This window comes from Parasteatoda tepidariorum, chromosome 2 (assembly GCF_982258835.1).
Source record: "Parasteatoda tepidariorum strain Cologne lab strain chromosome 2, Ptep-v5.0, whole genome shotgun sequence".
NCBI lineage: Eukaryota > Metazoa > Arthropoda > Arachnida > Araneae > Theridiidae > Parasteatoda > Parasteatoda tepidariorum.
In genome coordinates, this window is record NC_141756.1 from 77,142,726 (window position 1) to 77,159,162 (window position 16,437).

The 16,437-nt window shown below is 29.2% G+C and overlaps 1 protein-coding gene across 4 annotated transcripts in view; it reads right to left on the reverse strand.

Annotated features, from left to right (window-relative positions):
* Positions 1-292: 292 nt before the first annotated feature.
* LOC107454120 (cubilin-like) overlaps positions 293-16,437 on the reverse strand; it is a 338,300-nt gene continuing 322,155 nt past the window's right edge. For all 4 annotated transcript variants that reach the window (XM_071177702.1, XM_087157548.1, XM_071177704.2 and 1 more), the window contains 7 exons: positions 14,693-14,912; positions 13,314-13,531; positions 11,551-11,718; positions 8,212-8,341; positions 5,974-6,041; positions 2,571-2,684; positions 293-1,049 (listed from right to left, as the gene is read on the reverse strand). In XM_071177702.1, the coding sequence (XP_071033803.1) occupies positions 853-1,049; positions 2,571-2,684; positions 5,974-6,041; positions 8,212-8,341; positions 11,551-11,718; positions 13,314-13,531; positions 14,693-14,912 (1,115 nt within the window). In that variant the 3' untranslated portion in view covers positions 293-852. The remainder of the gene's footprint in view (positions 1,050-2,570; positions 2,685-5,973; positions 6,042-8,211; positions 8,342-11,550; positions 11,719-13,313; positions 13,532-14,692; positions 14,913-16,437) is intronic.

The window sequence follows — 16,437 nt, forward strand, 5'->3', positions numbered from 1 at the left end:
TTATTGGCTGCTTCCTATTTTTTATATTTTAATAAAATATAATTAAGGAAGAAAGATAACATGCATTTATCACAATTAATATTACATTTATATGTCAATATAAAAATTAATAAATCTTTTAACTTATGCGTCGAGTTAATTAGAGTGCACTAAACAGGCTTTTCACCAAACTTTCTCCAAACTGCGCACACTTCGGATGATTCGAGTAGGCTCGTACTTTTTACTGCTGTAATTTTCACACTCTAATATAATCAAGAATCGAAAATTACTAGATTAAAGCTAAGAAGAAATCTTTTTATTATATTTATTACTTGTATACGATTGAAAGCAATAAAATGTGTTAATTCTCAAATAAAATATAATCATTTCAATCGAAATTTAAAATTAAAGAGTAAAAATTTTTGCATTTTTGTTTTAATTTTGACAACAGAAGGTTCAAAAATGTCTTTAATTAAAAATGATTTTTTTGCCGGTTTAGAAACCGCACTCGTTAAAACGATTTATGAACTTAAATCGCTCACGTTTCCTGTCGTGGATCTTATAATACTGAAGTACATTCACTGATTAATACTTATATCCGACGTAATTCAAATACTAATTTCTTACATCTTTATCATCAAAAAGCATAATAAAATAAAATATGGTTTAATATTTAGTGCAAGATACAATGAAATGTGTTTCCAAATGCATTGTGTTCTAATGGAGATTATTTAAAAATCTATGTAGTGCTTATCGGAATTGGTGAAAATACTTGACACTGAAAAGAGCTCATCTTCCTAATAGCTGCCCATAAGGATTCCCCGTGACATGCCAGGGAAAGTAATTAAGATGGCGTCGTAATTAATGGCTGTCTTACACGTGGTCCTGTATTGCAATGTGCGGAGTAGTGGCCATTTTTGGCTGATTTCTAAGGTGCTGACTCGCCGAAGGTGTCCGCCGTCGCTTGCACTTTCGGTGGAATATGGCACACATAGTGATTACAGCTATGATGGCGCCTCCAAACGAAAACCCCACGACGAGGTGAATGTCTAAACCATGTATTGTAAGACCTGTATAGAAAAAAAGTCATGTATAAACAAAATTGTAGCAATATGGTAATTAAAATTAACTTGTCTTACAATCTACCTGAAATCAAAAACGAATGAAGTACAAAAAAGTTTTTTTCTAAAGAAATTTGAGCAAGAAGTTTTAATTAATCCCCTTATGGTTTCCAAAAATTTCCAGGTATTTGATATAATTTGAATTTAGTTATAAGACATTCTTTCCAAAAACATATCTGTCGTTAATGTTAGATGGTAATTATTAGGAATGAAAGGCCTCATTAGTCTGGAATCGTTGGTCTCAACACCAAAACCATAAGAAGTGACATTGTAATGTGATTATTAGTTTACTCGACTACTTGGAGTATGAGATAGATCTAAATGCTATTTTCAAAATCTGTGGTGACTTTAATGTTTGGGACAAGGAGTCTTATAGCAACGTCCAGGCGAATAATATGTGCAAATAAGCTTTAGAGTACTGTACAACATTTACTGGTAGAGCTCCCATTAGAAGAAATTACTATTTAAACTTTCCAGGCCATGGCTTAAACAAGTCATTGCATGATGGTTAGGGAAATTTTTTCCAGCTTGTCTTGGAAAAGATATATAACTTCTTCTTACTCCCAATATTGAACAGTTGCATCACCCCTTAATTCGTTTATCCATCTTGTTTCAGAGAACTTTTATACTGTTCAGGACAGGGTACTGAACAAGGATGTTGATTTAGTAAACTTCACTATCACCTTACGGATCACAACAACGTGCCTCATCACTAAGCAGCAAGCATTGTTCTCCTGAAAGTAATATAGGTTACCCTTGCAAAACTCTCATGACACTGGAACCACACTGTCATTCTGAACAGAGCAATTCTTGCCAGCGTAGAGCCTTCCATAAATTTAGAGCAAACGTGGCAGTTTATATAAGAAGGCTATAGACCTAGACCATAGTTCAACCTTCGACCATAAGCATGGATGCTTGTAGGTAGATAAATAGTGCGAATTCCATAACTTGAAGATTGTCGATTCAATCGAATTATCTTTTCACTGGCCTAATGAAGAATACCAATGATACGATGAAGTACAGATATAATATTAAGAAGATATAATAACAAGAAGATATAGCAACAAGGAGATATAACAATAAGAAGATATAGCAATTGGAAGGTATAACAATAAGAAGATATAACAATAAAAAGATATAATTCTAATAAGAAATTTCAATATCTATCACAACCATCTCACAATATTGCGGAAATCAATTTTTAACTCTATACCAGATTTTAATTTCAGTTACAAAGAAAAATAATTGAGTTTCTACAATTGTTTACTAACATTGGGTATTTTTCGTCTAGTCAAGTAAATTCAACTTTGCTTTTATAGTAGAGGAAGAGCTGATGGTCGCTTTGCTTTGTGTTAAAAAATGTAAAACAAAAAGCTAAAAAGAAAAATTATCCAAATTGAATTTTTCTTTACTTTACTTTAAATATGATTGAATAGTAATGGAATATTGACTATTTAAAACATTTCTTACATTCTTCCTCGTCGGATGTGTCGTCGAGGCCGCAGTTGGGAAGTCCATTGCATTTGGCACTTTCTGAAATGCAATATCTACTCAGGCTACATTGGAATTGATCACATTTAGAGCCTAAAAAATAAAGTATTTTACACAATTTTTATCATATTGATTTATTTTGATTAAACGAAACTATAGTTCAACCTGAAAGTAAAAAAAAATTAGTTTAACACTAGATGTTTGCAACAGGTTTGAATAGTATTATGGTCCAAACAAATAATATCGCACTGGACCAACTTTTCGAGTGAATTTTCTCACTCGCAAATGTTCGAAACATATTCAAGCATTATTATTTTTTAACTTGCAACAACTTGTGATACTCAGTATGTACGGTGAGAAAAAAAACTGACAATCTCGAATAACTTTTGATTTGATGACTGGATCTTCATGCTCTAAGACTCAATCATAATGCTTTAAGAACCTCAAGTTGACCTCAATTATGCTGATTAGTTAGACTAGATATTTTAAGTTACTAAATCAGATACAAAACGTGATTTCCCTGAACAAAAGCTATGCATTCTTCAACTGATTTGGAATTCTAGGCCTCAAAATATAGGGGATAGCCGCAATCTGAGAAATAACGCCTCATTAGTTCAGCTAGGAGGGCGCTTCAAAAGTTTGGACCCTTTAATGTTAATTTTTTTAGCTTATTTCACCATATCTAGAGTATTTTTTAAGCAAATTGAAAAAAACATTTGCATTTAAATATGAAATTCGTTCAATCAAGTATAATCTCATGCAAAAAGTAACTTTTACTACTTATTTATTATATTTTATTACTTTATCCAATGTTTGCCGAACAATATTTGAAATGTAAGGTTTAAATTTTTTACATAATTTTAAAAAATGCAGCTTTTTATGACAAAATACAAAATTCCTGGGAAATCGGTCAAATCGTTCCTGAGAAACTGAATTTTTTTTTAAAAAAAAGTAGCATACATAAAATTACATTTCTTATGAACTGTTCCACAGATTTAACTCAAGTAAGGTATTTTGACGTGTAAAATTGCATCCTTGAAAATTATGTAAAAAGCCTTAGAATTAAATTTTTTTCCACTAGATAAAATTTAAGAAAAATAATAAATATTTACTAAAAATAATTTTTTGAATAAAATTATCTTTGGATAAACAATTTTTATATTTGCGTTCAAATTTTTTTAAATTCGATTAAAAGTTCATGGGATTAGGCGAAATACGCAAATTTACATTATATTATTATATTATTTTTATATTAACTTTAAGAGGTCCCAACTTTGGATCCCACTCCTGCCCAAACAATTAGAACCATTATTCCCAGATTGTGGTTACCTATTACATTTTGAGGGTCCGAAATCCAAATTATCCGGGGAAAAAAACTATGTTAATCAGAGAAAGAAAATTTTTGTGCCTGATTTCGTTACTTAGAATATTGTCTGCACTAATTACTTAGCATGCTTGATGTTAATCTCCTCGAACAGTTAATACAGAGTCCTGGAATGCGAATATCCGATCATTGGTTCAAAAGTTATTCATGGTGGTCCGTTTATATTTTTGCGTACAGCAAAAAATAATGCCTTTTGAATAAAATAAAACATATTATTTTCCGTCTTACATTACGATGAACATTGCCATTTTTAATAAAAAAGAATAATATTTTACAAAAGTATTTTATTCAACACTTAACGCATAAGTGAATAATACATGTCAGAAATTCCAGGTATAATATGTAATATATTTAATGAATATTTTAAACAGTCACTAAAACTACAACGCAAATACGAAAATATAAAGTGACAATGTTTATTAGAGAGTCAATTAAGCTTGTTTTTTTGGCTCTTAAATATCTGATTTTTTTCTTCATTTTTGGCTATTTTCTTTTGAACGAGAATTTTAATAATATGCATCGATACGTATTTGGAATAATTTTCAATTAACTTGCCCTAATAATTCCGTTCCGATGACCTACTTTCCCCATATAATGAAAAAATGAATACTATATGCTTCACAGTGTACAGGGTATATTGTAGCTAATTAATAAAAAGCTGTTTTGAATCCAAGCCAAAATCCCGTTTCCCTATTCTTGCCAATTCATTTGACTATTTTTACAAATGGAATGCGCTACTGCAATATAAATGTGTAGTCTCCTGGGTGTTAAGGATATTCTTAGTTTCGTTTCATATGTCAGTTATTGTGGGGGAAAAAAGTATCAGGATTTCACACAATTTATTCAATTTCAGATTTAATCCAAGGAATAAATTAAAAGACAACACTGGAAAATGCTAGGTTTATTAATTTGCTTTATTTCTATTAAACTGTTTTTTTATTTTTAATTTCCTCAGTTTTCTAAGATTATTATAAAGTTTGATATAGATTTATTTTAAGTATTTTTTAAATTAAGCTGAAATATTTCATATGAAGTATGCTCATGTATGTATTTTTTAAAGAGATAAGGACATTTTCAAAAGCGTCACTGATACGTAACCTTATGTTTTTATCTTTTTATTTAAACCCAGAACGATGCTTAAAAATAAATTTCATAAATGTTAAATAAAGTTCATAATAATAATGTTGCAGCTTAAACCGCACCGCACTGTTGAAGTATTTGCAAAGTTCGTTTCTTGACCTCTGTTTCTAAGAAGCATTTCATAATCTAAAAAAGTTCTATTTTTATAACATTCCTTATTTACGAAACATTCGGAAATGTATTTATTTATTTATTCCATTTCATGGTATTTTAATGACTTTTTCACTTCATTTTTCTTTCTTCCTATTATTTTTCTACTATAGTGCACCTTTTCGAGTGTTCACTCCTTGTTTACAGTTTTATATATATATATATATATATATATATATATATATATATATATATATATATATATATATATATATATATATATATATATATATATATATATATATATATATATATATATATATATATATATATATATATATATATATATGGTCTCGTAGTGGACTGATCTTAAACACACGGTTCCCAATAGAACACCGAAATCAAGCATCACTGGCTGCCATCAGTAAGCAGGTAGGTGACCACTTTGAGTCCGGGTAGGGACAAAGTGTACGCTATATTGGTCTTCGTTAAACTGTTCTACAGTAAAGTGCTCGATTTCGCGCTTAGGCCACCGAGCTGCCAAATCAGGGGAGCATTCCTTTCTGCAGAGGATCAAGTTTGCGATGGTGTATCTTCAAATCATCCATAGCTATGTCTCTCAGACCATGGCCAGCCCATAGTGCAGCTCTAATGCTATGTAAATTAAAGTGCCTACCTACCTACCTTACAATCGTATGTTTGATTTATTTATTTATTTGTTTTCAAAAAAATAACATTATTTGAATTGTCAAATGGAAAAACTCATACCTTCTTTAACCTCAGTCCACGTTGCCTGGAATCCCTTTGCTCCCACTGCTTTATCTGCAGTTACAAATCTGGAACAGAAATATTTCACTGTTTAATGTGAATATTTTACTGTTATACCTCAGAAACATTATCTGTCCTTTACTCAAAAAAAATCTAAACAATACATAATTTCAAAAAAAAAAAAGAACTTATATTTAAAATTCTTAAAAATTTACGTAAAACCAACTCATTGCAAGACCTTCAAACTCACACAGCTTTGAGAAGTTGAAGAAATGTGAGCTCTTCTTTAATTCCCGACGAACCAAGACGTGATGCAGTTGCAGGGCCTTCCGCCTATATACAGGCCACGATTGTCTTTTTGCTCACTTATACCGCATAGGCCTTTCACCACGCCTTTTTGTCCACTTTGTAAATGTTTTGAATTGGGCAGGGACCACCTGCTTCTATGTGGGGCCCTTCATGGACACACTGAGTCCTCAAGATATTAGGAAGCAAGAGAACTTTTCAGGCAATGACTTCAGTCTTCTTTCTTTGTTATCCTACTTACATTTGTATTCGTTATTTATTTCATCTTTCTATTTGTACCTTTTGCCTTGCCATTGGCAATTAAAAAAAAAAGAAATGTTTAAAATTCAAACTCTTTAAACAAGACGTTAATTATTATATGTAAACTATAACACTAGATAAAAGATACTTGTTGTTGTACATAAAAGATTTTATTTCTTATTTAAATTTTTTTTTAAAGTAAGACAACGTAAAAAAATAACAATTTCAAATTTAAAAGTTCACACATTTAGGAAAGTTTCGGTACTTTGCAGTTGTACTTTCGTTAGTGTCAATGCAGAAAACAAAGGAATTACATCGATTAATTTTTCGCCTTAACATCGTCCGTCATGGTTCCATCATCACCGTCCATCATGTATCTTAACATTGTCCATCGTAACAAGGATCCATCTGTATACTACCGAAGCGATCACCGAATTTATAAACTTGATTATTTGAACATTTGTATTACTTTCTTTATATGCATAATTTAAAATAATCCTTTAAAAATTAAGTATAATAACTTTTATTATTTTTTTCCTCAATTATCATCCATATTATGTTCCTTTAACAAAAAAACAAATCTATAAGATTACATTGACAACAATATGAAAGCAATGAATAATATTAACATGACAGCAAATATTTTTTTTACTCTCAAAATAATTTTTCTTTCAGCAAATATTTTGATTCAAAATAATGGTAGATAAATTTTTTTAGATACAACATAATGTCATTTTCGCCCAGAAAACAAATTGTTATTTATTTCAGTTTGATGTTTATTTCAACTTTCTTTGATTGCAGAAAGTAAGACAGTGGGATTTAAAATACTCTTTTTTTATTTTATTTTGTTTGACATTTACTTAATTTATTGTTTGCCAGCTATGCATATAAATGGACGCGACAGTTTTTAAAAAAATTGTGTCTGGTTTTTAAAAAAATATAAAAATAAACGTTTACTTGCACCCAATTAAAAAATAACACACGGGAAATACTTTAAAGAAAAACATTCGGCTATAAAATTATTTCGAATAAATCTTAATTTAAATGCTCGTAAAAATGTAAATTCAAAAGTAGGAAAAATTCCAATTTTATTTTTGAAAGAAAATAACACAAAATGTTTAAAAATAATTGTTTTTCAAATATTAAATTTAGAAATCTTTCCATTTTGCATTTTCTCTTCATTACATTTTTAACAGGAAATAAAAAATAAATAAATTACTGTAAAAAAGTATTTTGCAAGGAAATTATTAACCGTGTGTCATAAAACAAGTGTATTAATTAATAACTCGCTGAATTTAAACCTTTTTTTTTTATAAAACTTAGCATATGGATACATTTCGTATGTATAGCGGGTACTAAAAAGTAGGATTCTAAAAAAAAAAGGATATACAATAAAAAATAAAAACTTAAACAGCCACTGTTCCCTTTAAAAAGTGAACTTGATTTCCTATCAAATTTCTAAATCGGTAATAAAATTGATTGTTAAAATATTCATAAAATAGAATTTATAGAATAAAGTAGCAGAAATCGATACACACATAACGAAAACTATAATACGATCATAAAGTATGAAGGCTTGAAAACGTAAAACATCATTTATAATGTTATGAATAAAAACAGTTTTATATATTCCACGAAACGATGCAGTATTGTATGAATGTGAATATTTTATGTGTTGAATAAGATACTAACGATATTTTCATAATGTTGGAGGATGATAGAATTTCTCTTGTGTGATTTGCAAGGGATTCTCCACAAAGTTCCATTGGGGGTTCACCAAGTTCAGGATATATTCTTATAACAGCACCGGGACATCCGCGACCTAAATTGATAAAAATGTATAGAGATTTCTTTTTTTTAAAATGTAAGTTTAAGTAATAATAAATATGAATAAATATAATGAAAATATGAAAGAAAAATAATTGCACATAAGCAATTTAAATCGCTTAAACTCTTGCACTAAGCTGAAATTCGGAACAAGCCGTGCCTAACGTATGCACCCGAATGTTCGCGATAAGAGTCTAAGACAAGAGAGACAGACAGAGGATTAGAGATTAAGAGACAAGATAGAAAATACCTATTCATATAAAGAAAATATACAAGCAAATTCCGACGTCTTGTTTAGCCCGAGATTAAAACCACGAGTACGGCTCGTGATATTCATGTTTGGCATGAAATGTCGATTACGATATAGATTCGTGATATTCACGTTTGATATGAAATTAAACAACGAGCATGACTCATGATATTCAAGTCAGGCCTAAAATTTTCTTCTCGAGTCAAGACTCTGGAAATTAGTGCAGGAGGTTAAGAAAGAGTCGTTTGAAACATTTCAATGTGCATGAGAGTTTCATCCATATGTGCAATATTCCAAATAAATATGTCGAGAAATCGGTTTAATTAGAAGGACATAGAGCAGATTATTTAACATTATGGGCTAAACCAACACCTCCTAGAAGAGAGAAGGTTCCCCCACGGATCAATTTAATAGTCCGACGTAACAAACATAAAGTGCACAAAGTAGGAAAATAAAGATAGATGCCTCTACGTTCGGACTACTAAACTGAGCAGTGGGGAAAAATACGAAAAATTTCACAGCGTTCGGACTACTAAAGGATCGAATTTCTCCTTCATGGCGATTTGTGCAGAGACCTTCTCTTCTAGGATATCTCTTCTTCCAGGATATCTTTCTCTCTTCTAGGATTCTCTTTCAAATGCTCACGAAGATAAAATGCTTTCATATCACATTTCGATAATGTTAATTTAAGTAGCGAAACTGCTATTAATTCATTTTTATCAACTTTAAAACTATTTTGATTATATCACTAAATACCCGACAACATTAAGATGTTGCAAAATCATTTTCTGGTAACTTTTATTCTTAATAAATAAAATATTATTTCTTTTTAATGCTCCATTTTATTGAGATATCCTGAAATTCCATGACGTTTGTAAAAATAAATTGAAACGAGACAGATTTAAAATTTGTTCCCATTTATACAATTTAGTCGTAATATTCTGTTTTACAAACTCTCTTGTTTAAGACTCTTTTAACTTCCAAACCTCCAGTTTCTCAAAAGAATTTCAGCAAACAAGTTGTATTTCGACTAAAGAACTTTTATAAAGCGGAATAGAGAGCACAGATGGATCTATGCACGCGAAAGAGTTATACATCTGGTAAATGAGATAGAACATTTCAAATAAGATTTAGCAACTTTTAATGAGTTGCCCTTACTTTTCTATTCGCTATTTCTGGACGTACTCTGAATGTATTTTGTTTATCTTTGATTCATTCAATTGCGATTCATTCAATTGATTCATCCGGTTACGAGTTAACTCGTCTGACAGAGTTTCTGAATAAAATTGCCATCAACAAAGTGTTACCTTTCGTTTAAATTTTCAAATAAAAGATAACTGACTACAAGAAAATTGTGTTTCTTTATCTTCTCTTTTTATTATTCTAAAAATTGAACAATAACAGTGCTACTAAAAGCAGTGGCTCAGAAAAGAAAAAAACACCGGCTACTATTCAATACTATTATTTTTGTGAATTCTGAATTTCAGAAATATGTACGCCGTCAATTGTTTTCTATCACTCTGATACATTTAAAACTGCTATCACGAACTTTCAGGATAATCCAATATGATGTTTTCTTTTTCTTTATACACATTTTATTTTAAAACATAAAAATCATCACATTCTTAAAAATAAAAATTTATCTTACGCCAACAGCATCAATGAATGATCAGACATTTCGTAATTTAGATTTATCTAGCCAATGCAAATCTCTTTAGAAATGCTTTCATTTTTCTCTCCAAAAAATGGATTATTCTTAAAGGTAAATAATTATGCTATAGTGCTGCATTTAGGTGTTGAAGTATTTCCCAAAATAAATAAATAGCATTCACATGCATTTCCACATGATTGTCTTTCTTTCGTGAACTCCTTCAATAAAAAAAGAAATTAAATTTTTTTTTTTTTTTTTTTTTTTTTTTTTTTTTAAGCTCTCACATTTATAAGCCTATCGTATATTTGAGGACTCGGCTGTTAGCAATTTGGTATTTCTCTAAAAAAAATCAAAAAAATAAAACAATATGCGTTTATGAAATAAATCACTTACGTTCGAAATATATTTCAGTGAGGAAAAAAATATTGAAAGAAGGATTATATGGAGTATTTGGATAGTTCCGAACCGATTGCTAATTTGAAGACTAGGCCAATGAGAATATAAATAAATGGACAAAATCTGATTATAAGATAAATAACTAACAATCTGTGCTATGAATAAACTAGTGTGAAAACAACATGTGTTATAACAACATGCGTTATGCACAACTATACATGTAATAAATAACCTGTGTTATAAGGAGAAATAAACTACAAGTCATTCATACTTGAATCACTTAAATACCGATCTTTTTCAATAAAATAAAAAATAAGTTAACAAGATTTTTTTTTTTTTTGCACTCTGAAGTATATGAAACTATTGCATAATTGAAGACTCGGCTGATAAGAATCTGTTCTTAATTTTAAAGAAGTACTAAATAAATAAATAAAAAGTAGGCGAGGCTGCGAGATTATTGGTTACGAGGAATTTCTTTCAATTAGAGTTGGGCAAAACGAATCATCAAAGAGATTCGAATCAATGGAATCGGTTCACCTTGATTATTCGAATCACTGATTCAAATCAGTATTCGAATTACGAATTTTGATTCAAACCACTGATTCGAATCATTGATTTGAATCAATTGATTCGAATCCTGTTCTTAATCTTTATTGATTCGAATCAGTTGCAATTTGGTTATTCGAATCACTCAATCATTCCAGTCGATGATGCGAATCAACGAATCAGTATTCTACTCGACCTTCAATAAGCAAAGAAACAAGTGAGAGAAAGATTCTTTTTTCGGAGTTCTGACGTTTATGAAACTTTTCATACTTAACGCAGCATTTGAAAAGAATCTGCTCTTCTCTTAGAATAAGTATTATGGGTGTTTCGAAAAAAATAAATCACTTAATGAATCACTTACGTTCGGGATCTCCTTCAATGAGAAAAGAAACAAATGAAAGAAGGATTCTATGGTGTGTTCGGACGGTTATGAACCAATTGCATACTTGAAGACTCGGCAGATAAGAACCAGGATAACCAGGACTCATCAGGACTCCCTCGTGAAGATCGGATATATTACGACCGCAATCTAATAGAAATAATACACATACAATATGCACACAAAAATATACATACAAAACATATATTCATATAAAATTAGAGAAATCAAAATATTTTATGAATAGTTCAAGGCGGTTTATGGTTTTTAACATATTGGAATTTCCTTGTAAGAATTGTCAACTTAGAGAGCAACAGTTTCATGGTCTGGTTAAACAGCTGACCAACTAATGAAAAAGCAATTTAATTTTTATTGCTAACTTGGTATCTGAATATTCAGTTCAGCTCAAAGTGGTGATCAACTTACAACTTAAAAAATTTATTTGGATTGAAAATTATAATTGCGTAAAAATCACATCATTATAATAGAAACTAACAAAAAATATTATATCTATGATATGCTTTTCCTCTGTTTCTTGAATTATAATTCTAACATTGATTATATGGGATTTCAAAACAATAAAGAATAGTTTATGTGCACAAAACATGTAAAAAGAGTAAGAATCCAGTCTAGACGTATAAAATATTCAAACAAAAAAACTCTAACAGAGCGAGTTGCATAATGAGTGAATACATTGGAATTCCAGTTATTTATATTGACTTTTTATGCTTTAAAAATATTTATTTTACATAATAAAATTATATACACAAATAAATCATACATCTAGTTTACTTTATGAAAACAAAGAGAGCAGATTTTGCTTGCAAATTATACGTTCTAAAGATATTCGAAATATAATTATACGAGTCACTTAAACACAATTATTTTATTATTCAGAAGAGATAATATAAGTATTTAATACCTAACAATAAACAATAAGTATTAATGTAAAAATATAAATATACATATATTATAAATACATATGTATATTAATATTAATACAAAGCAATATGAAGTATAAATAGATTACATAATCTCATGAAATAATCGCAATTGAGAGAATTGGAGATTATTAATGAATTCATGTGATTTAGAAAATCTTTTCACTAGATTTTTAATGTCGATAAAAATATCATGATTTAATTTAATATATTTAACAGCTTTTTTATTTGAAAAATAAATTTAGAAAATTTAATATTTACAGACTAGTGTATCGTGATAAAAAAAAATAAATGCGTCATTTATAAATATTTTTTCTGCTAAATAAATACTTTCTCTAATACGTAGTGATAAAATGAATTAATCCATTATGAATTATAGCGTGTTAATTAATGCATCTCAACATGAGTAAAATTTTCGTTTTGAAATAGCAATTATTTGAAGCAAATGAAATAATTTCACACTTAAAATATAAATAAATTATTTTTCCGTCAGAGAAATAAATTTTTAGACTTAAACGCACAAATTCAACTATTCAGTAAATACTCGTATGTTGAATCTGTACTTAAATTCATTATGATTAGCTATTAAAGTGTTACTGATATATTTGTAGTAGATTTATTGATAGCACTAAAAATATATCAGAAAATATGTAAAATATATAAAATATATAAAATATATAAAATGTATAAAATATAAAATATATAAAATGTATATAAAATATATATAAAATACATATAAAATATATAAAAAATATATATAAAATATGTATAAAATATATAAAAAATACATAAAAAAATTCTTACCGACGTATCGCGTGTCCGCCGCGAAAAATTCGTAGGTGGCCGTGAATCCCGATGCCACGTTCTTTTCATCGGTATGTAAGATGACCTTCATGGTGTCCACACCTAATTCGGACATTATAGGACCAGGAGCTGTCCTACCGCAATAACGTCCTAGTTTTCGTTCTCTGCCGCTGGGATAGATTTCATATATTTCGATCCAATCTTCTTGGCAAATTTCACTTTGGGTAATAATGATAATATTAAAACATTGATAGATAATTTTAAATCAAAGTTATTTTTTTCACACAGTAGTTAAATTTTCAAAAAGAAAAGAAGAAGGAAAAACATTATTTATTAATTTTTATATCTTTCAACAGCATTCGCATGTAATGCCATTTCTTAAAGTGTATGCTGAAACTTAAATAAATAAATTGCGGTGCTTTTGTCACTCATGGAATTAAATTTTTCCTTATTTAATTTTTATCACCATTAGTTGTATTTAATTACATTTTTATTGCAATTCAGTAATTTTTTTTTATTGAGTGCCTAGTTTTTGGTTAACTTAGTAATATACCCTACTTTTAGAGTAGGTTTGTTCAATGTTATCATTTTGTTAAATAATAGCTTTAAAAAACGTTAAACTACCCAACTTAATTGAAATAGTAAAATTGTGAAGAAAACTAGACAATATCTGAAGAATTTATTAAGTTTGCCGTTTTTAGCCATTCAAGACTGAATTCTTGTATTATCATCTTAACTTTAAGTAATCGTTTATGGTAATAAAACTACATTATACAATTATTGTTACAGCAGGCATACCTATTTTATTTTATAACCGTCGTTGAACAACCGACCCATTTTTTTGGGTTTACGACTGCTAATTTTCAACTCCGTAGCCCTGTAATTTTGAGCCCAGTCCAGAAGACAACAGAACTTCTGGATCGAGTATTGGAAGAAATTTGCCTTCGTGGAGGACTTTTTGATGGAGCTTACCCGCATTTTCGTTACATGGAGAGGAAGATCACGATAACCTCCCACGGTTAGCCTGACGGCAAGGGGACTCTAGCCCATGATCGTTCTACCACTGAGGATATTTCATGTCAGCACTGTGAACGTTTTATCCCCGCAGCCATCACTGCTCAAAGGCGCACTTATTGTGAAAAACAATCATTTTTATATAGTTTGATGAACTACAGTGCTGATAATAATTTAAATCTTTTCTTTAATTTCACGTTTGTAATGGCACATACTACAAAATAGTTTTTTTAAACAAGTTATTTAAATTTCAAATGCTTTACGTACATCTATAGTGAAAACCTTCAATGTTGTGCATGAATAGAATGTTTGTATAACATATAACTTAGATAGTACGTCAACCAGATAAATGGGACTTAACTTACTTATAACCGTAAGCTTCGATGTCCATTTTTGTCTTGAAATAATTAAAAACTAAGTTAACTTGCTCTCCTTCGAGTCCAAGAAAATAATATTCGCAATGCACTAGAGATGGATAATTAGCCGGATAATGAGGAGAGTTGAAATCGCCATCCTTTTGGCTTTCACTACGATAATAGAACTGGCACGTCCCATTCGGAGATGCAGTTCCAGGCACTTGGTAATCTATTTTTCAATTAAAATAAATTATTGACAATTGATAATGCGGATGCATACACAGTAAAAGTTTTTTTAAGACGTATTTATTGTGAAAAATATTACGTTGATTAAATTCTAAAAATTCAATATACTAAGGCTGAAAATCTATAAAAACAAATTTTTAATTTTACAAGTTCTTTATCTAAAAAATCAAAAAGCAGCTGTCATCTTGACAGATATGTTTAAAATAATTCGACATTGTGTAACTTGATATTGTAAGATCATGTAAATCTTATTAATAAAATATGGTAAACTGTATTTTAGGTTTTATTGAATTAAAGCTCGTTTAAATTTAATTGGTTAAATTGCATTTATTGATTTACTTAATTAGAGTTGATTATATTTTGAAATGAGGAATATTGTGAAGAATATGACTTCGATGAAATTCTAAGAATTCAATATACTAAGAGCCAGAGGCTGAAAATCTATAAAAACAAACTTTTAATTTTACAAGTTCTTTATCTACTAAATAAAAAAAAACAGCTGTCATCTTGACTGATATGTTTAAAATATTTCGACATTGTGTAACTTGCTATTGCAAGATCAGGTAAATCTTATTAATAAAATCTGGCAAACAGTATTTTAGGTTTCATTGCATTAAAGTTAGTTCAAATTGAATTGGTTAAATTGCATTGGTTGATTTATTGAATTAAAGTTGATTATATTTTGAAATGACGATTATCAAAATAATTTTTTTTTCATTTCTATCAAAGTTTAGAGCCAGTTTAAACAACACATTCTCTACTCCGATTATTAAAATATTCATTCATCCGGAAGTAAACTGATATGAGATGAATTTACTAAAATGTTCTCATTGGTAAGACTTCGAGAAATGTCTGCTATTTGCTATATTAAATACGGATATATTTAACGAAGCGTACTTCTGACATTTTTTAAATTCAAATATCCATTTCTCTGTTAAAATGATCACTGTAGAAACTTTAATCTCAACGTGAATATCTACTTTTGATCGAACACATGAATTTAGAACAAAATAATCGTAATAAATGCAAAATCAACTAACTCAAAAAGGCGGATAAAATCAGAATATAAATGTTTTGAACTGTACTGGAAGTAAAAATAACGAAGAACTTTTCCATTTGTTTTTAGAATCTTAAAAAAAACGAGTTTAGCCCCTTTTCTTTATAAATAATTATAAAGAAGTTATAATTATCAAAGTTGTAAGCCCGGTAGCAGAAACCATATAGCACGGCCGGGGGCACTACGTATTGTCACAGTATCTGAGATTAATTTTCATTTATTAAAGAGAAAAAAGAAAAGAATTCACTGGGTTGAAAAAATGCCTCAATTTTTATCTCTGTTTGTTGGGTTTAGAATTATACCTTAAAAAATTCAATTTTTTTTAGTATTTTCTTATTTATATTAAATTTAGGCGACGTATAGTTTTCATGCGTAATATATTGTAATGTATATTATAATTAAATATGTTATTATTTAAAATGTAAATTTTAAATAATTTTGCATATTTTGC